This window comes from Thermothielavioides terrestris, chromosome 6 (genome assembly GCF_000226115.1).
Source record: "Thermothielavioides terrestris NRRL 8126 chromosome 6, complete sequence".
NCBI classification, from domain to species: Eukaryota; Fungi; Ascomycota; class Sordariomycetes; order Sordariales; family Chaetomiaceae; genus Thermothielavioides; species Thermothielavioides terrestris.
Genome location: NC_016462.1, coordinates 3,048,950 through 3,067,525, shown reverse-complemented (window position 1 = coordinate 3,067,525; position 18,576 = coordinate 3,048,950). Strand labels below are relative to the sequence as shown.

At 61.7% G+C, this 18,576-nt stretch overlaps 6 protein-coding genes across 6 annotated transcripts; 3 read left to right on the top strand and 3 right to left on the bottom strand.

Annotated features, from left to right (window-relative positions):
- Positions 1 to 398: 398 nt before the first annotated feature.
- On the bottom strand, positions 399 to 1,937 carry THITE_124748 (glycosyltransferase family 4 protein; the record flags this gene model as incomplete). The annotated part of the gene is made up of 2 exons (XM_003658136.1): positions 399 to 1,386; positions 1,459 to 1,937. 2 exons carry the CDS (start codon positions 1,935 to 1,937, stop codon positions 399 to 401), a joined length of 1,467 nt encoding a protein of 488 aa, XP_003658184.1.
- A 187-nt stretch (positions 1,938 to 2,124) lies between these two features.
- THITE_2124694 (uncharacterized protein) lies at positions 2,125 to 5,208 on the top strand. The gene has a single exon (XM_003658135.1). It carries the CDS (start codon positions 2,336 to 2,338, stop codon positions 4,820 to 4,822), a length of 2,487 nt encoding a protein of 828 aa, XP_003658183.1. The 5' UTR covers positions 2,125 to 2,335; the 3' UTR covers positions 4,823 to 5,208.
- Positions 5,209 to 5,677: 469 nt separating this feature from the next.
- Positions 5,678 to 9,548, top strand: THITE_2124693 (uncharacterized protein). Its single transcript, XM_003658134.1, has one exon. The coding sequence runs from the start codon at positions 5,846 to 5,848 to the stop codon at positions 9,137 to 9,139; it is 3,294 nt and encodes a 1,097-aa protein (XP_003658182.1). The 5' UTR covers positions 5,678 to 5,845; the 3' UTR covers positions 9,140 to 9,548.
- Positions 9,549 to 11,164: 1,616 nt separating this feature from the next.
- Positions 11,165 to 12,691, top strand: THITE_13894 (uncharacterized protein; the record flags this gene model as incomplete). The annotated part of the gene is made up of 5 exons (XM_003658133.1): positions 11,165 to 11,312; positions 11,350 to 11,464; positions 11,525 to 11,640; positions 11,746 to 12,090; positions 12,198 to 12,691. Coding segments are annotated over 5 exons (1,218 nt in total), but the record flags the coding sequence as incomplete, so codon positions are not given.
- A 969-nt stretch (positions 12,692 to 13,660) lies between these two features.
- Positions 13,661 to 15,401, bottom strand: THITE_2124690 (uncharacterized protein). The gene is made up of 3 exons (XM_003658132.1): positions 14,543 to 15,401; positions 14,329 to 14,418; positions 13,661 to 14,192 (listed from the first exon to the last, which is right to left on the bottom strand). Exons 1-3 carry the CDS (start codon positions 14,602 to 14,604, stop codon positions 13,826 to 13,828), a joined length of 519 nt encoding a protein of 172 aa, XP_003658180.1. The 5' UTR covers positions 14,605 to 15,401; the 3' UTR covers positions 13,661 to 13,825.
- Positions 15,402 to 16,002: 601 nt separating this feature from the next.
- THITE_117079 (uncharacterized protein) lies at positions 16,003 to 17,851 on the bottom strand (the record flags this gene model as incomplete). The annotated part of the gene is made up of 5 exons (XM_003658131.1): positions 16,003 to 16,168; positions 16,348 to 16,884; positions 16,958 to 17,422; positions 17,490 to 17,626; positions 17,669 to 17,851. 5 exons carry the CDS (start codon positions 17,849 to 17,851, stop codon positions 16,003 to 16,005), a joined length of 1,488 nt encoding a protein of 495 aa, XP_003658179.1.
- Positions 17,852 to 18,576: the final 725 nt, after the last annotated feature.

Below are 18,576 nucleotides of genomic sequence, written 5' to 3'. Positions count from 1 at the left end.
CCACTTGACGCCGGTATCCCTGAAGACCCACGACTGCCCACCGCGACTAGCGCTGTCGCGACCATTGTCTTTAGGGTCTGTGTCGAGCCTGCCACCGGCAGGCGATGCTACGTCCTGTCCGATGTGCACTGGTCGGCGAGGTCTTTGGCTCTTCCGGCCTGCCGCTGGATTCCGGACGGAGCCGCTGTCCGAAGACCTCAACTCAACTGCGTAGCCCGATGCGCTGAGGAGTGACAACTAGGCCCTCGCTGCCGGCACTCTGACTCTTTGCATCCCAGGACAAAGGGTTTCTTTGGGTGTCCAATCCGCCCCTAGGGGCAGGTTGCATCGGCGGTGCATGTCCACGATTTGGCAAGCAAACTTTGTTAATCTCTCCGACGACCTGACCCTGACGGCTTTCACCCTGCTTCCTTCCCGTCCACCTTGCGCTCTTTCCTCGGCCAGTCAGGGCAGATGTCGATCTTGTCCCTCGGAAACAACAGCTCCAGGGCCAGGAAAATCAGATAATCCACAATGACGCAGAGGCAGAACAGCTTGCCGGCCCAGATGCCGCAGCCGTAGTAGCGCTTCAGCCGGTCGATCAGGGCGAAGCTCTGCACGCCGGAGCGCCCCCTGGCGGCGCTCCAGCTCCCGGCGCCGTTGACGGCGTCGTAGCCGTAGAACTCGGCCTCGCTGATGGCGCCGCAGATGCCGTTGTAGACGCGCTCGGTGCGCATGGCGACGTTGGTCCACGAGTACATGCTCTTGACCTGCTCGTGGAACAGCTCGGTGCGGACCTTGTTGGCGCGCAGGGCGGCGATGGCGCGCCCCGTGGCCGCGACCAGGTCGTCCTCCTCGGGCTTGGCGAACACGGTCATGTGCGAGGGCAGCACCTCGGGGATGCCGCCGACCTGCGTGCACACCACGTACAGGCCGCAGCTGGCGGCCTCGACGATCACGGTGCCGAAGGCCTCGGTCAGCGACGGGTGCAGGTAGATGTGGCCGCGCACCATGACGTCGCGGACCTCCTCGTGGCGGATGGGGCCCAGCATCTCGACGCGGTCTTGCAGCACGTTCTGCTCGATCATCTGCTCGAGGTCGATGGCCTTGGGGCCGTCGCCGGCGATGATGAAGCGCGTGTGCGGGTGGTTCTCGAGGATGCGCGGGATGGCGGCGGTGAGGAGGTCGGTGCCCTTGTTGTAGAAGAGCCGCGAGATGACCACGATGGTGATCATGTCGTGGGGTCCCAGAGGGCGGCGGGCCGGCGGCGGGTGGTGGTCGCCGAACGAGCGGGCTGAGGTCTCGGCCGGGTGGTCCAGGGGCCGGAAGTTCTCCGCTACCACGGCGTTGGGGATGACCGAGACCATGAGCGGGTCGAGCGAGGCTCTCAGCACGGTGTTCTCTTTGCTGGATATGCGTGTTAGCACGGGATCAGTCGGGCGGCATGCCTGCGGGGAGTGTTGGGACGTGATGACTCGCCAGGTGTGGCTCACGCAGATGACATGGTCCACGTCGCTGAGGCTGAACTTGAGCAGCTTGTTGGCGAAGATGCTCGCGGCATCGGCAAAACCGAAGAGCGAGTGGTCCGTGTAGACGGTCCGCAGCCCCATGGTGCGGGCGTGGAGGATGGCCTCGTGGCACAGGCTGCTCAGGCTGGCGTGGCCGTGCACGATGTCGATGCGCTCGCGCAGCACGATGTTGCGGAAGATGGGGAAGAAGGAGAAGACGGTGGGGAAGCTGGCGGAGCGGTACAGCACGAAGAAGGGCACGTGGTAGACCTTGAGGCCGTTGGTCAGGTAACGCACGCCGGTGCGGCCCTTGTAGGCGTGCGTGATGATGATGACCTTGTGACCGCGGTCGCGCAGCTTGGTCGACAGCTGGTAGATGTGGCTCTCCACGCCGCCGGGCTGCGGGAAGAAGAAGTCGCTGACCATGGCAATGTTGTATGTGGGCGCCATTGCTGCGGCGCTGTCCCCGGAGACAACACCGAACAGTCGACGGGGATGATGATTGAGTGAGTGTTGGACAGTTGAGCTTGAGATGAGAGGCGATCACTCCTGTGGATAACTAGTGGGTATCGAGGGAGCACGGGGGTGCCTGCAGGGGAGCCTTGGAACTTGGAAGTCTCGGTGGAAGCATTGCAGGCCCCACTTTACAGACCCCCGCCAATGCATGTGCCAGCCATCGAGGTGCCTGGGAAACTTTTTATACTAGCTGGGAAGAGGCTCCCTGAGGGACGAACCTCCAATTTGGCCGGCCAACCCAACTTTAACCACCACGAACCTCGCTTCCGAGTCGACCCCAGGAGGTTTTCGGCGGGCGGCCGAAGCTTGACTTTCGCAAGCAGGTGCCGAAAATGTACAACCGGTATATTCCCCCTCCCAAGCCGGCGAAGACCCCATCTCAACCTGCGGCCGCTGCGTCTCCCGCGTCGTGGTCTTCCTCGAAGCCGTATGCTCGCTACATTCCGGGGCAAACACCGACAGAGCCACAACCACCAGCGCCTGCGCAACCGCAACGAATTGTCTTCAACGATGACGACTTTCCAGCGGCGAAGCCCAGCAAAAATTCCCCGGTAATAAACGGGGAGCACGCGGCGACAAGCGAGGGCGGGAAGGAAGCAAAGTCGAAGAAAAGACGGAGAGATGAGACAGATGAGGTAATTCAGGGGGACCCTGCTGAGTCTAGTCACGAGCATCAACAGGCCGCAGAGGAGCAAGTGCCAGCGGCCGAAGCAAAGCCTCCCACAGAAGACCAAGAACGGCGGCCGAAACGGGAAAAGAAGAAGAAAAAGAAGCAACCCGGCAGCCCGGGCGTCGGGGCCGTCGACGACGATGACGACGCTATCCACAAGAGGCACAGGTCCGTGTTCGAAAAGGTTCAAAGATCGCTGCAGATCCAGGCCTCTGTCGCCAATGTTGATGCGGACGACAAGGAGGATGGGGCGGCCGAGGAGGAGGCTCCCGAAGCCGGGATCGAGCACGGGCTCGAACCGCTGCCCCAGCCAGAACCTGTCGTGACCGGCGAGTCCAAGGCGACATACGAGACTCTGCCGCGCTGGCTTGCGTTGCCAATCAGGGTCGCCGCCGACAAGACCCAACCGTTCACGGCGTTGGGCATTGCCCCGGAGTCGGCAAAGATACTAGAATCCAAGGGCTTCAAGCATGCGGTCGCGGTGCAAACCGAAGTGCTCCCTCAGATCTTATCCCCACCCGATAGGTACGGCGACGTTGTTGTCGCGGCGCCAACTGGGTCCGGCAAGACGTTGTCGTACGTGCTGCCGATAGTGAACGACATCAGCAGAGATGCTGTGACGAGGCTGCGAGCACTGATCGTGCTGCCCACGCGAGATCTCGTCCAGCAGGTGCAGCAGGCTTTTGAGACTTGCACCCGCGCGTTTACCGCCAACGGGGGCAGGCGGGTTGAAATTGGGATCGCTGTTGGGAACAGGATGTTCAAGAATGAGCAATCCGCCATCATGGACTTTGAACAGAAATACGATCCGCAGGGTTACCAACGCCATGCGAAGAAGCGTGACTTGATCGTCGACCTGGACGACTGGGAAGCGGAAGACAACCCGCTGGACGACTTGGATGTTGAACGGGAGCGGCCCCAGCCTCTCCCGTACCACGTCATTGCTTGGAAGTCCAAGGTTGATGTCCTCATATGCACTCCCGGGCGGCTTGTGGAGCACATCAACAAGACGCCCGGGTTCACGCTCGACTACGTCCGCTGGCTGGTCATCGACGAAGCCGACAAGCTGTTGGCACAAGACTACCAGCAGTGGTTGGGCACGGTGCTGGACAAGCTCGCTGTCGAGAAGCCCGGGGCTCGTGAGTTCATGACAACGAAGAACAGCGGTGTTCGGAAAATCATACTCAGCGCGACTATGACTCGGGACCTCAGCCTGCTGAACAGGCTGAAGCTGTCCTGGCCGAGACTCGTTGTGGTTGAGGGCACAAAGGCAGGCGAGCAGACGCTGCCGGCGCTGCTGAGGGAGTTTGCCATCAAGATCCGCGAGCCGAGTCTCAAGCCGCTGTACTTGGTCGACCTGCTCCGGAACAAGCACATGGCTCCTGTCAACCAGGACTACGGAGTCGAGTGCTCGGCAGGGTCGGAAACGGGCGAGTCGGAGATGGAGTCGGAGTCAGACTCAGAGTCAGATTCAGGCTCGTCCTCTTCCGATTCAGACTCCGACTCGGATGCACCTTCATTCTCATCTTCGTCGCGCGTCGACGCCGACGAACCATCACCCACCAAACGCAAACCATCCCGCACGACCACGGCAGAAGCGCCCAAATTCGCCACGACAGCGCTCATCTTCACCAAATCCAACGAGGCCGCGCTGCGGCTCTCGCGGCTGCTGGCGCTCCTGGCGCCGGACCTGGCGCCGCTCATCGGCACGCTCACGTCGTCGACCAACACGTCGCGGCGGGCGCGGGCGCTGCGGGCCTTCGCGCAGGGCCGGCTGCGCATCCTCGTCGCGTCCGACCTCGTCTCGCGCGGCATCGACCTGCCCAACCTCGACCACGTGGTCAACTACGACCTGCCCATCACCGAAACGTCGTACGTGCACCGCGTCGGGCGGACGGCGCGCGCCGGCCGGCCCGGCTGCGCGTGGACGCTGCTCGAGCACGCCGAGGCCCGCCGGTTCTGGCGCGACTTCGTCGGCGAGGGCCAGGGCGCGAGCACCAGCATCGTGCGCGCCGGCGTGGTGGAGAGGTTTAGGCTGCATGAGCGGGAGGAGGAGTTTGCGGAGGAGAGGGTGCGGCAGTATGAGGCTGCCCTCGAGAGCCTCGCGAGGGAGGCGGCCGGTGGTGGGGAGGGCAAGGGGAGGAAGTGAGTGGGCGAGTGAGCAGTTCAATCCCAGTGCCAGTTGGGGGCGTCTCTGCACCGAGCTAGGATATACGGATACATCTGAGGGGAATGCATCTAGAGGTAATCTCGTGATGGAAGTCTAAATTCCGACAGTTTCCCTCGCGTTACAGGCAAACCCTGTGCTTGCGGCTCTCCGTCAGTGTAGTCTAAGCCAGCGTGGAAATAGGGGCAGGGACACGCTCCTCTGCACCAGGCATTCCATGTTCTCCCTCGAGTTCCACAGTACCTCGGTAACTCAGGTAAACGGAGTAGTTACTGGCCTGCTGAACAGATCTACGTGAGAAGCACGACTTTTGCACTTGGGAGACCGCAAACCTCGCGTCGATTGAACTTGGCCCCTCCGAGACTCGGATTCCATGTTCGACGCCAATTTTAGGTTGTGTCCTTGACGGCGTGCCGCAATGTCACAGTGGACGTGGACTTTGCCTCTTCCCAACGCCAAGCAAAGCGTCTTTCAGCGCCGCGCTGGCCAGACCAATCCCGTCTCGGCACCGGAGCACTGTTTGCCGATTTCCAGCACAATCGCCGCAGCTGATTGGCTTCCAGTGGGCCGTTACATCAATGGAGCAGGGGGTCCGGGCCATCTCACCAACCTGTCCTTTTGGCAGAGAACAGCTAGCAGCTCGCAGCCTGCAGCGGCTCGAAACGACATTCAAAGGCGAAGCGGTGCCCGCGGCGCAAACCACCGCCCAGCAGCAATTGACGCCAGATTTTGTCCTGCCCTGCCTGGCTGGACGGCCGGTCCTTTCTCCCAACGGATTGTTGCCTGTTTTTTCTTCTTTCTTGCCAGATTGCTTGAGCAAGCGGAGGCGAGCGTTGTTCCCTGGCCTTCCATCGCCAGGTACAAGACTTGCCACACCGCAGCAGAGGCCGACCCAACGACAACAGCACCAGACCACATTACCTTCTACTGCAACTCTCAACAGCTACATTGACGACACCACCCTTTCCCGCTTGCTTTCCCGCCCGGCCCGTCCACCCACTCATCATGGCGCGACCACGGCCCCCAAGCCCGTCCGCCCTCCTCCTGCCCCTCCTCCTCCTCCTCGGCCTGCTCGCCCCGCCCGCGCTCGCCGTCTCCGCCGTGCTCGGCGTCGACCTCGGCACAGAGTACATCAAGGCGGCGCTGGTCAAACCCGGCATCCCGCTCCAGATCGTGCTGACCAAGGACTCGCGCCGCAAGGAAATCTCGGCCGTGACTTTCAAGCCATCCTCCTCCTCGGCGGGTACTGGCGCGGCGGCGGGCGCGGGCGTTGCGTTTCCCGAGCGGGCGTACGGTTCCGACGCGATGGCGCTCGCCGCCCGCTTCCCCGGCGACGTCTACCCGAACCTGAAGCCGCTCTTGGGACTGCCGGCGGGCAGCGCCGAGGTCGGCGAGTACGCGCGGCGGCACCCGGCGCTGAAGGTCGAGGCGCACAGGACAAGGGGCACGGCGGCGTTTCGCAGCGCCGGCGCGTTCGCTGACGCCGAGGAGCCCTGGATGGTCGAGGAGCTGCTCGCCATGGAGCTGCAGAGTATACGGGCGAACGCGGAGGCGCTGGCCGGGTCTGGAATTTCCGTGCGCTCGGCGGTGCTGACGGTGCCGGCGTTCTACACGACGGAGGAGAAGCGTGCGGTCGAGCTGGCGGCTGAGTTGGCCGGGTTCAAGGTGCTGAGCTTGATCAGCGATGGGTTGGCGGTCGGGCTGCACTACGCGACGAGCAGGCAGTTCCCGAATGTCAACGAGGGCGGGAAGCCGGAGTATCACATGGTGTTTGATATGGGCGCCGGCTCGACCAAGGCCACGGTGTTGCGGTTCCAGAGCAGGACGGTCAAGGACGTCGGCAAGTTCAACAAGACCGTGCAGGAGGTGCAGGTCGTTGGGAGCGGCTGGGACCGGACGCTGGGTGGCGACGCGCTCAACTACCTCATCGTGGACGACATGATCGCGCAGTTTGCGAGCTCACCGAAGGCCAAGCAGGCGGGGGTGGACGCCGAGGCCGTCAAGGCGCACGGCCGCACCATCGCCAAGCTGACCAAGGAGGCGGAGCGCGTCCGGCACGTCCTCAGCGCCAACCAAAACACCCAGGCCAGCTTCGAGGGGCTCTACGATGACATTGACTTCCGGTACAAGGTCACCCGGGCTGAGTTCGAGGAGATGGCGACGTCTCACGCCGAGCGCGTCGGCGTGGCTGTGCAGAACGCCCTCACCGCGGCCGGCATCGAGCTGAAGGACCTCGACTCGGTGATTCTGCATGGCGGCGCGTCCCGCACGCCGTTCGTGCAGAGGGAGCTCGAGAAGGTGCTCGGCGGCGGGGACAAGATCCGCACCAACGTCAACTCGGACGAGGCCGCCGTGTTTGGCGCCGGTTTCCGGGCGGCCGAGCTCAGCCCCAGCTTCCGCGTCAAGGAGATCCGCGTCGCCGAGGGCGCTGCGTATCCTGCCGGCATGAAGTGGAAGACGGACGACGGCAAGGAGAGGCGGCAGCAGCTGTGGACCGCCGCGTCGCACCTCGGCGCGGCTGCTAAGGAGGTCACGTTTACGAACCGCGAGGACTTCTCGGTTACCTTCTACCAGACGGTCCCTGCGCCGGGGTCTGATGCCGGGTCGGTCGATGCCGAGACCAAGGTGCTGACTACCAAGAACTTGACCGCCTCGGTGGCGGAGCTCGTCGAGAAGCACAAGTGCGAGAAGGCCGATATCCGGCTCAAGATGGGCGTGCGTCTGGCGAGCGACAACGGCGAGGTTGAGGTGACCAAGGTTGCTGTCGAGTGCGAGGCCGACGTTCCCGAGAAAGAGGGCTTCGTGGACGGCGTGAAGAACTTGTTTGGCTTTGGCAAGAAGGAGCAGCAGCCGCTGAAGGGCGACGAGTCGTCCAAAGAGGCCGAGGTTGAGGCCGAGACCTCGTCTTCGTCCTCGGTTACCGAGAGCAGTGCTACCACCTCGACACCCGCCTCGAGCTCCACCTCCTCCTGGGCCGAGGCGTCCAGCTCTGCCGACGCCAAGCCTGCGGAAAAGAAGAAAGAACTTGTCGTGATCCGAGTCCAGTTCACGTTGGAGAAGGCCGGCATCCCGCAGCTTTCTAAGGCGGATCTTACGGCCGTCAAGGACCGCCTCAAGGCCTTCGAGGCTTCAGACCGTGCGCGGCGAGAGCGGGAAGAGGCGCTGAACCAGCTCGAAGGCTTCACTTACAAGGTCCGGGAACTCGTAGAGAAGGAGGACTTCATCAAGCACTCGACCGCTGAGGAGCGGGCTACGCTGGAGAAGAAGAACAGTGAAGCCAGCGACTGGCTCTACGGCGACGGCGCGGACGCCCCGAAGGAGGAGTTCAAGAGCAAGCTAAAGGAGCTGCAGGCCATTGTGGGCCCCATCCAGAAGCGCATCGACGAGGCGGCCAAGCGGCCCGAGCTCGTCAAGGGCCTGCAGGAGGCGCTCAAGAGCACCAACGAGTTCGTCCTCGACATGAAGAAGAAGATCGCCGAGTACGAGGCCTTCCACGCGTCAAAGTCTGCGTCGGCCGCCTCGTCTACGTCTACCAGCGCCGAAGAGGCTTCCACCACACCTGCCCCTGCCTCTACCTCGACAGGCGACTTCGACGGCCTAGAAGACGACGAAACAAGCACTACGACCGCCACTGCCCAGGACCCGATGGAGCAGCTCGCCAAGGAGCGCGGCCCGGTCCCGCCGCTGTACACGGTCGAGGACCTCCGGGAGAGCGAGGAGCTGTACGCGTCCATCTCGGCCTGGCTCGCGGAGAAGCTGGCGGCGCAGGACCAGCTGGGGCCGACCGACGACCCGGTGCTGCTGACCTCGGAGCTGACCGAGAAGCGCGAGAGGCTCGACAAGGCCGGCATCGACCTCGCCATGAAGGGGGTGCGCAACTTTGAGCGCCGCAAGGACGGCGGCAGCAAGACGGCCAAGGGCAAGGGCAAGGGCAAGGGCGGCAAGGCGTCCGCCGGCTCGGCAACGAAGCCGGCCAAGCCGGCGCAGACCATCAAGTTGCGCCCGGGCGAGGACGGCAAGATGCCGTCGCAGGAGGAGATTGATGAGATGTTGAAGGCGTTTGCCAAGGAGGCGGATGAGGCGAAGAAGGCGGATGAGCAGCAGCAGCAGGAGGAGGGGCAGAAGCAGCAGCAGCAGGAGGGGCAGCAACAACAGCAGGAGGGGCAGCAGCAGGAGGAGCAGCAGCAGCAGGCGGCGGAACAGCCCCAGCAGGAGGAGCAGCAGCAGCACGGTGCGCAGGTCGGAGAGGAGCAAGGGCAAGAGAAGAAGGAGGAACAGCAGGGGCATGACGAGCTGTAACTTAACCTTCCTGACCTAGCTGGCCGGCTATAGAGAGAGGAAGCGGTTCGAGCGTCGGCAGGTTTGATGCATGGGCATGGAGTTCCGGGCATTGTAGATACGGCATTTGTTAGAGATAACTCCTCGCTCCTGGAGAATACAAAAAGAGGGATTTGGCATGCGTTCCTCCTCCGTCTGGCGTGCGGTCGGTTTTCCACCTGTGCCTAAACCACCCAACCTGGTCTTCCTATACTCTCTTTCTGAGTGGTGCAGTACGGAAGCACTTGCTGCTCGCTGTTGCAGCGTTGCGTTCGGTCTTCCCCGGCAGGTTGTTGTCCGTCCGTCTCCCTCCTTGCTTTACATCATCCTACGCAGGACGCATTTTGTCATTCACCTCGGCCTCGGGCTAGTAAGGTAGCCGTTCTTCACCGCCTTACTCAGCGGTGTAATACATCACATCACAGCACAGAGCAATACAGTCCTTGCTTACCGTTGCGTCGTCCCCTCGGGCTGCTTGTGTGTTCGTTACCTTTTCTTGCTCGACATCACACCACCCCAAACACGCACTACCTCACACAGGCGAGAGCAGGACGGCCAGCGGTCGACTAGACACTGCCGGTGGCTCTCTGGTCGGTGCGGTCCGGTATGGCGCAGGGAGTGACAATCGTCTGCTTTTGTGCTGGTTGTGATCGGAGAAGTGGTCGGATGCTGGGCCCGAAACGAATCTGTCATCCCAGCCAGCTCGTCATGTACCCACCTTGCACCTTCGCGAGCACCGGTACAGTCCACAATTGCAACCGAGGGGTGGTGGCGGGGGTTGGGACTTTTGCTCGCTCAGTTCCGTATCACCGCGCGCGCGGCGAGCAGCAGTCCATCCCGGTCTGCTGCTGCACTTCCAGTTCCTCGCCGGGTAGCCGGTAGCGAACTCGCTCCGCACTCTGCACTGCAGCCGCCCGGCTCGGCTCGTGCTTAGGGAACCGAACAACCGGCCCCGCGGCTGTGTCACGGCGTGAGTGTTGGTTTTCCGCGGAGCCAGTAGGGGGTGCAGACAGACGGGTCGGTCGCACGGGTTGTGCTGCTGGGGACTGCTTGTACACTATGCATCGGTGCGTGTGTGCGTTGCGTGCCGGCGTGCGATGGGCCGTGACGTGTAAGTGAGCCGAGCCGCGGTTGGGTGTGGCGGCGTAACGGCCGTTTGGTGTCACAAGACCTGCTTACTTGTTGCTTGTATGCCTGCCGACCGATGAGTTGGTGCAAGGGGAACGTGGATGAGCTGACTGGCTGTCCTGTTCTGCTAGGGGACATGCTGAGAGGTGGATAAGACACCGCGGTTTCCGTGTGTTCTATTCCCTAGCTCCTAGCGCCGTGACAGCGTTTTCTTTTGGCCCGAGGGTTATCTTGCCTATGCGAAGCTGGGTTGTCAGTGCCTAGTCGTATTGGATAGAATGCTCGCCAGTGTTGCAATGTGCCTCCGTATAGCTGCTGCTACGGTGTTTTCCTGTGTATACTACGTGTAACTGTGGCAAGTGACACTCGGGGGCAACCGCAAGATCTGGCCTTTAGATCCTGCACTCGGTCGCTGCTGTGCCCATGTCAGCTCACCACCACGGTGTCTGGCCGCGCAATCGTGCCTGGACGACGCGTACGAGCCTGTTGACTCCCCTGCTACACCGTTGTGTGTTCATCCAGAGACGCATGGAAGCAAGCACGGAATAGAGGGCTGCCCTTTTCTGCTGCCAACAGACTTCTTCCTCTGCCTCGTCAGACCTGGATCCAGACTCTTCTCTTCCTCGGCTTCGTCTCCGTCATCTTTAATAGCTCGTTTCGTTCCTGATCCATAAATGAAACCGATTCCGCAACCGAGCTGCCTACTTTCAAGCGCCACCGTCACATCATCAGTCACCATCGTTCACCATGGCATCCATCGCATCGCCCCTGCGCTTCATCCCAGTCTTGATCCTGCTGCTATTTGGATCGCCGACCCACGCCGTCCCGGCAGCCAACCTCCATGGCACCGGCCATAACGCCATCGCCCGGGGCGGAGTCACCGTCGACGTGAAGCGCAACCCCAGCTACCGTCCCAACGGCCCGGCCGAGTATGCTCGGGCGCTGAAGAAATGGGGCGCCAAGGTCCCTGGCGCCTTGCACGACTCACTCCTCGCAATGAGAGACACTGGTACGAACACATCAGCTTGTGCTTTTCCCAGAACGACCTGCTCACGGCCGGATAGTTGGCGAAGTCGGCGCAAAGAGCGTCCACGACGACCGCGAGTACGTCAGCAGCGTGGGCTTCGGCACGCCGTCGCAGTGGTTGGACGTCACCCTGGACACCGGCTCGTCGGATGTGTGAGTCCGCTGTTTGCGCATTTTCCCGCGAGAAGCGGATCGGTGGCTAACAGGCCGCAGCTGGGTGTTCTCATCAGAAACGCGTCTCTCGTTAAATGCTGATCGGCCCCGGTGGGTAATTGAGAACTCGACGACAGCGAAGAGAGTCGAGAACGCCACCTGGAGCATCGTGTACGGTAAGCACTCTTAACTTTCACTCCACCCCCCGTTCCCCTCGGTGTCCCTCTCCGTTTCTGCTCAGCCGTTCCCACATCACTCACCTCCCCTCACTTCCTTACCAGCCGACGGCAGCATCGCCCGGGGCAACGTCTGGACCGACACCATCTCGCTCGGCGGCACCACGGTCCCGAACGCGACCCTCGAGTCGGCCGTCAACGTCTCACCCGAGCTGAGCGGTGACCGCGACTCGGCCGGCGTCTTCGGCCTCGCCTACTCGCTGCCCACAGGAACCAGCCCACAACAGCCCGCCGTCCTGCCGGCCCTCCTCCAGCACCTCCCCCAGGCCCTATTCACCGTCGACCTGCGCCACGGGTCCAACGCCAGCTCCTCCTCCTCCGCCGCCAACAACAGCGCATACACGTTCGGCTACATCGACTCATCCCGGCACCTTTCCTCCTCTCCAATCCGTACGTCAAACCCAAGCTCTTTTCTTCGCTGATCCCGTTTTCGGGCCCTTAGCTCTCAGGGCAAAAGAAACCACTACTAACCCGCATTCATTTCAAAAACAAAACAGAGTACACCCCCCTCCTCCCCAACGCGACCTACTGGCACATAGCCTACAACGGGCTGCACCTCGGCGGGCACCGGGAGTGGTACCTGAGCAGCGCGTGGAGCGCGGGGGTGGACACGGGCACGGCGCTGCTGCTGCTGGGGCGGTTCGCGACGACGCTGTACTACGGGGCGGTGCCCGGGGCGCGGCAGAACTGGAACATGGGCGGCCTGTGGGAGTTCCCCTGCGACCTGCGGGACGGCAACGGCACGGCGGTCGCGCTGCCCGACCTCGACATCGGGTTCCCCGGCGGCGCCAAGGGCGACGGCCTCGTCGCCACCATCCCCGGCCGGTATCTCAACCATACGGTTATGGAGGATAACACGACCATGTGCATGGGCGGTCTGCAGGAGTGGCGGGATGCCAATGGGGGCATCCTGGGGGATGTGTTCCTCAAGGCGGTCTATGCCGTGTTTGATGTCGGCGGGCGCAGGGTTGGGTTTGCTGCGAAGGAGCTGAATTAGGGGGCCGCTGCTGGACGGCGGATGCTGTGTGGCCTGATGGAGAGGGGAGGGAGCGCGGGCGTTGGCTCATCACACATCTGTCGGCTGAGTAGCTGCGATAGGCTGGCCGGATGGGGGCTTGGCAGATGGGAGTTGAGGCTGAAATGGCAGCGTTTGATCACCGGGATCGCCGTTACGTCCTTTGCTGGGTTAATGGGCCATCTCCCGCGCTGGGTATTCTGGCTGACGTCGCGGCATAGGGGGGCAGCGGCTCTTGCTCTCGGAGAGACGTTTTGAAATTCAGATCACTCATGTGCGGGAAAAGGGGCTTCCACAGACAAGACTCTCACTCACATCCTTTAATCACACTAACGCAGGGCAGCGTAACAACTTGGTCCAGGGCTGGGGTAAGCCAGGTATTGAAGATGCAGTGAAGAGATTGAAAAGTAAACGCGACCACGTTGCACGGTATAATACACAGCAGTATTCCAGTGCAAAATGACAGCACGCCCTCCTCCACGACTGGCCCCCCTGTTAAGTCGGTCGCCGGTCCCTTCCTTCCTCCTCCCTCCCCGTCTTCTCCCTTGTAAGAGCGAGCCAAACGCAATGCAAATGAAACCGCGCGCCGAATGAGACGATCAAAAGCAAAACTGGTATGCAGCGTAGTGCGTGACAAAGGAAAGGGGAAAAAGGAGGGTGGGGGGTTGGGTTAGCACGGAGGGAGCTCGGAATCCGGATCCCTGGGCGCGAGGCAAGACGAAAGTTGGTCGAATGGCGTCGGGCTGGGCCCGCATGGGAATGCATTACGAAGGTCTAAAGTAAGTGGGTATAGCAAAATCATCGTGACGTAGCTGTTCCCGCCGCTCCCCAGCGAGAGGTCACCGGTTCCAAATACCAGCCTCCTGTGCGGTCGTCCGCCAGGCATGCGCCGAGGCGCGGTCCGTCGGGCTGCGGCCTAGGCATCCCGCTCGCGATCGCCATCTGGCTCGATAGCAATCACGTAGTCAGCAAAGCTTGCGCTAGTAGAATTTGGGCTGAGAGAGAGTCGGAGTCGGGCTGCAGTCCAGGAGGGGTGCGGAAGGCGCCGCTGGCGGCGGAGAGCCGGCCAGGAGCACCCATGCCTGCGTTTTCTAACCATTTGGAGACAACTCAGGAGGAATAGGGAATGGGAGGCTCGAATTCACCTTCGCTGCCCGCGGGCGTCGGCGGGAGTGCACCCGGAACGGCGGGCTGGGTCTTGTGGGCGGTGCTTGGCCTGCTGCCGGCGTACTTTTGCTGCTGCTGCTGCTGCTGCTGCTGCTGCTGTTGCTGCTGCTCCCGCGCGTGGTTCTGGTCGTCGGGGTGGTCCTTTTCAGGCGGCGGCGGCGGCGCATCTGTCTCTGGTGCTGTGCTGCTGTTTTGGGCGGCGCCGCCGGGACGGTCTAGGCTGGTCTGCATCTTCAGTCTCCTCTCCATCTCGCGGATGCGAGCCTCGAGGGCTTCGAGCTCGGAGGTCTGCGAGTTGATGTGCTGTTTCCTGCACCGCGGCGACGGATCAGCAACTGTGTTTGCGCGTGCTAGGCTAGGTGGCGTCGCGGTTGGGCGCCAAAGGAGCAGGGTGCAGGAGCAGGGCGTCGGCGGGGTTGAGCTGGGGGAGGGAAGGGGCAACTGACCGCCTGTCGACCTGTTCGTCAAGGTCGGCAATGCTGTTTTCGATGCGGAAGATGTCCATCAACTCCTGCGAGAACATCTGGGCAATCGTGCTGCGGCCGGTGGGCAAGCGTCAGTCATCAATCGGCTTCCATCCGTCCTTTCGTCCCGCGTCGCGTCGCGCATAACCTGGAAGTTGCGACGGCAGCGGCGCGTTCAGGGGCGGGCAGGACCCACGATTGCGGGCGGCGCCCATTGGGCTCCCAGTCGCGGTCGAGCTCCTCGTCGGTCATGGTCATGGCGGCTGGCTGCAACGGCGCTGAACAAAAACAGGCGGGGATATGCGATACTCTGCGAGGCGAGGACGGGTGCGTCGTGCGTTGCCGGCGGCGTTGATGTGGTTTGCGAGTTGAAGGAGATCGCTGCTGGAGCTTGGGGGGCGCCGGTCCTGATCAAATGCTAAATCGTCCAATGCGACCTCATTTGTCGAAGGGCCCCCAGCCGACAGGTAACAAAATCGCTAGCGCCACTGTGTGGTGGGCGACCGAGGCTTTCCTGACAACCTGGGGTGTGCCTAAACTATCCCTTTTAGGGATGGCTGCTAGGCTTCTGGTCAGGGGGTTGCAGGACCTGACTGCCCTGGCAGGAACGCCGCATGGCATTCTGCCAACGTGCAACGCACCGCGAGATCTCAGCCGGACCCAAAATCCGCCTGCTGACGAGTCTCCGCCTCGGCACTGGTCGAAGGTTCGAGACAATGTGACCGTTCCGCCTCCTGTCCTGCCCTCTGTGTGGTAGGCATCATGGGCTTGATTGAGACCCCGACTCGGTCTACGCGTCTGCCTTGCCGCTTGCCTGCCTGCCCGGCTGCCTAGCTGACCGACGCCCTGCCGCCGTGGCCAGAGAGGTCACGGTACACCTCAACGCCTTCCGCGCAGCCTGCTGGCTCGGTCTTCTCTTGCTATGTTGATGTCCGTTCCAAGGAGGAGATGGGTGGGTGAGCGGAAAGCGGCAGACCAGCAAGATGATCAGCCACTAAGACCGGTTTTTGCGGGGGCCTGTTCGGTTACTTTGCGGTGGCATCCCTGAGCTGATCCAAATCTCAAGGTTGCTCCCGGTGTGAAATTGTCGTAAGAATGGTGCCGAGAGACCCGCAACGCATAATGACTTCATTTAACTACCGCGTACCCATACTGTACATTCGGTTTACGGAAGTGTGCTAGGATTGTGAGGTCGGGCCTTATCCAGGTTTTCTCCCTCGTCTGGGAGATCAGGGTTCGTTTTCTGATTTTTTTTTTCTCGATTCCACCCCGACCCCCCTTCTCCGTGTCCCGGATCCTCTGTGTATACTACTGTGTGTCCTTGGACTCCGCTCAACACCGTAACCGCACCCTCAACCAAGCGTACATAGATGTGTCCTTATCATGATGGAGCATAAAATAACAAGATCACAAGACAACGGGGTATAATGCTTGTGTGACCTCCTTCAAATGAAGTTCCCGCCATTCCTTCGACCGAGAGCATCAGACTGGGGGCTATGTAGGAGGGTAATTCCGGTGCACGAAGTGATCCATTCCGTCTATCGAGCATTCCAGACTGAGCGGGCGACAGAACGAATTATCCCTAGCTCCTCGCCTTCCTCCTACACCCCCGCTTTACTACCCCTTGGCCTCCCTCCCTGGTATGTATATCCAAATCTACACATCCCCAGGGGCTGCCGCCGCCATCCCCCACGTCACGTTCGAGATCTTGGCGTCCCACGTAAACGCCGGGTCGGCAGTGGTGCACTGCGACTGCCCGCCGGCCGTCTCGCACGTCAGCGTGCTGTTGACTGTCGTGGTCGTCACGCCGCGGAAGTAGATCCTGTTCATCACGCGCACACTCACAGTCAGCTCCGAAACGAACCGTGCATCCGGCGGGCTCACGTGTTAAGGGGGATGATGAGCTACTCCAGCCACGAGGAAGGAGCTGTGTGACAGATATTGGTATGGGGGGGGCCAGGATGGGTTGGGCTACAATCAAGGGAAGACGAGAGCACGTACGGATGCGCCTGATCCAGATCGCGGCACGCCCAGTCGGCCCGCAGCTGCAGCTCCTTGGTCGCCGCCGTGTATCGGAACACGCACTGGTACGGCCACAGCGGCAGGTCGTCGCCGCCGTCGGGGCCGATGGCGCACTCGTACCACCCCGCGCCCGCGCCCGCGGTGGCGTTGCCCTGCGTGATGGCGATCGGGAACTGGAAGCCGCGGTTCTGGGCGGCCAGGATGATGCCGAACGACACCGACGCAGAAGAAGAGGTATCGTTGCTGCCGCCGCCGCCGTTGTTGGTGTCGTCGACCTCGAACGCGCTGAACTCCCACGCCGGGTTGAAGATGGACGTGAGCGTGCAGCCGTCGCCGAACGGCGCCACCGGGTCCGTCAGCGAGTAGGCCTGCAGCGTCACGACCGTGCCGAGCTTGCCCTCCAGGTCCACGTCACCCGTCGAGCTGCAGTACCGGTTGGTTTGGTTGGTGCCGGCGGCCGGCTGCGTCGTGCAGTTCAGCGGCAGCACCGTGCTGCCCGCCGCGTTGATCTGAAGACTGAGGGGAGAGAGAAGGGGGGAGAAGAATTAGTCGGGATAGAAACAATTGCTTTCAAGGGTCGGCAGCTTACGGCTTCGACGCGTCGGTGTCGTCGCAGAACCACGTCTGGTTGAGCGAGAAGGTCATTGTGGCTGGATCGAACGACGCCTGGGTGGTGATGGTGTGCCGACCAGTCAAAGACGACTGGAACTCAGAGCCGGCGCAGACGAGCTGCGAGAGATCCGGCGTGCCGCCCAAGGAGCCGCCCGGCATGCAGCTGGCCTGGTAGCCGTTGGCCGGGTTGGTGACTATCAGGTTGAAGTTCTGGAAGGGAGTCGACGTCACGCCGTCGCCCGGTTCGTCTGTGAAGTGGATGGTGGACAGCACCCAGGATGGCTTCTCCGACCGCGCTGTGCAGCCGGCCAAGTCGTGACCCTCGGGACCTTCAGGATACTGGGGCGTGATGGCCACGGGTGAGGTGAGGGAACCCCTGATGAGCACCGGCGAGGTGAAATTCAGTGCCGCCGAGTTGTTGCCCGTTGCTGAGAATGTCATGCTGTGGTTCGCCAGTCAGTGCCGCTGCTTGGTCACTCGAAGCGGGTTACCACAATGCCGTCACTTACACCGGGCCGCGGTCGTTGCAGGTCCAGGTCTGATTCACCAGGAACGTGGTGGAGTCCTCGGCGACTTGCGCCGTCGCCGTGAGCGTGCCGTTCGACGGAGCCGTGCCTTGGATGGAGCACGCGGTCCAACCGCCTCCCTTGTTGGCTGGGCAGGCGAGGCTGTTTGTGTCATTGCTTACCCTGCTCAAGACGTCAAACGACACGCTGCCGTCAGCGGAGCGCTTCACATCCTGAACGAGCCAGCTGGGGATCAAGAAGGATCTCGTTGTGCATCCTTGGATTGGATTCGACGGAGGCGCTGGGAACTGGGCTGACACAAGCGCCACTGCCGACGCAGCCACGAAAAAGAGACGCGCAGCCATGGTGTTGACAACCTTCGGGGTAGCCTCTCCGCCTCACATGTGCCTCACTTGAGAGGAATGGCGGCAAAGCGCGGGGTCTAGTATTAAGTATCCCCGTCTACGATCGGGCTTCTAGAAAACGAACTTCCACCGGGATTAGATTTGGTACCCCCTTTGTGAGGAGAAGCGGCTGCCCCTGAATATCCGCCCGTTCCGATCATCATCTGCAGCAGGTCGAAAACGTGGTTCTTGCGAATAGCCCAGATTAAGTACGATTTGCGGGATATTGCCCTGCAGGCAGACCGCTCATATTGGACACGAGAGGAGCAGCTCCCACAACTGCCGATATAAGCTGCATGGGGTTTTATGGATGCTGATCCGGGCCCGGGCTGCTCCGGGTTAAATGCCACGGCAAATTTCTGACCGACTAAGCCGCTCGCGGCCCGTTCCTGAGACCGGGTTAGTCGGGCTAGATGCTTGTAGCGATCAGGTGGTATCATCGAACTTTCTTTTGCCTCTCATGGACCACACTGCGATGAATGAAAAGGACCCTTTCGGCCTCCTTCAACAGACCAACCGCGTCCGGAGCAGCGCGCATACCTCGGGGCATCATAAACAAAGAAGACAGGGGCTTTTGAAAATGCCAAGTCGAGTGATATATGAAGGGTCCCACACTACTTGTCTCTCACCCTCAACGAGGACCTACTGATTAAGACCAGTAGGAAGTGCTGTATGATAGTTTGAAA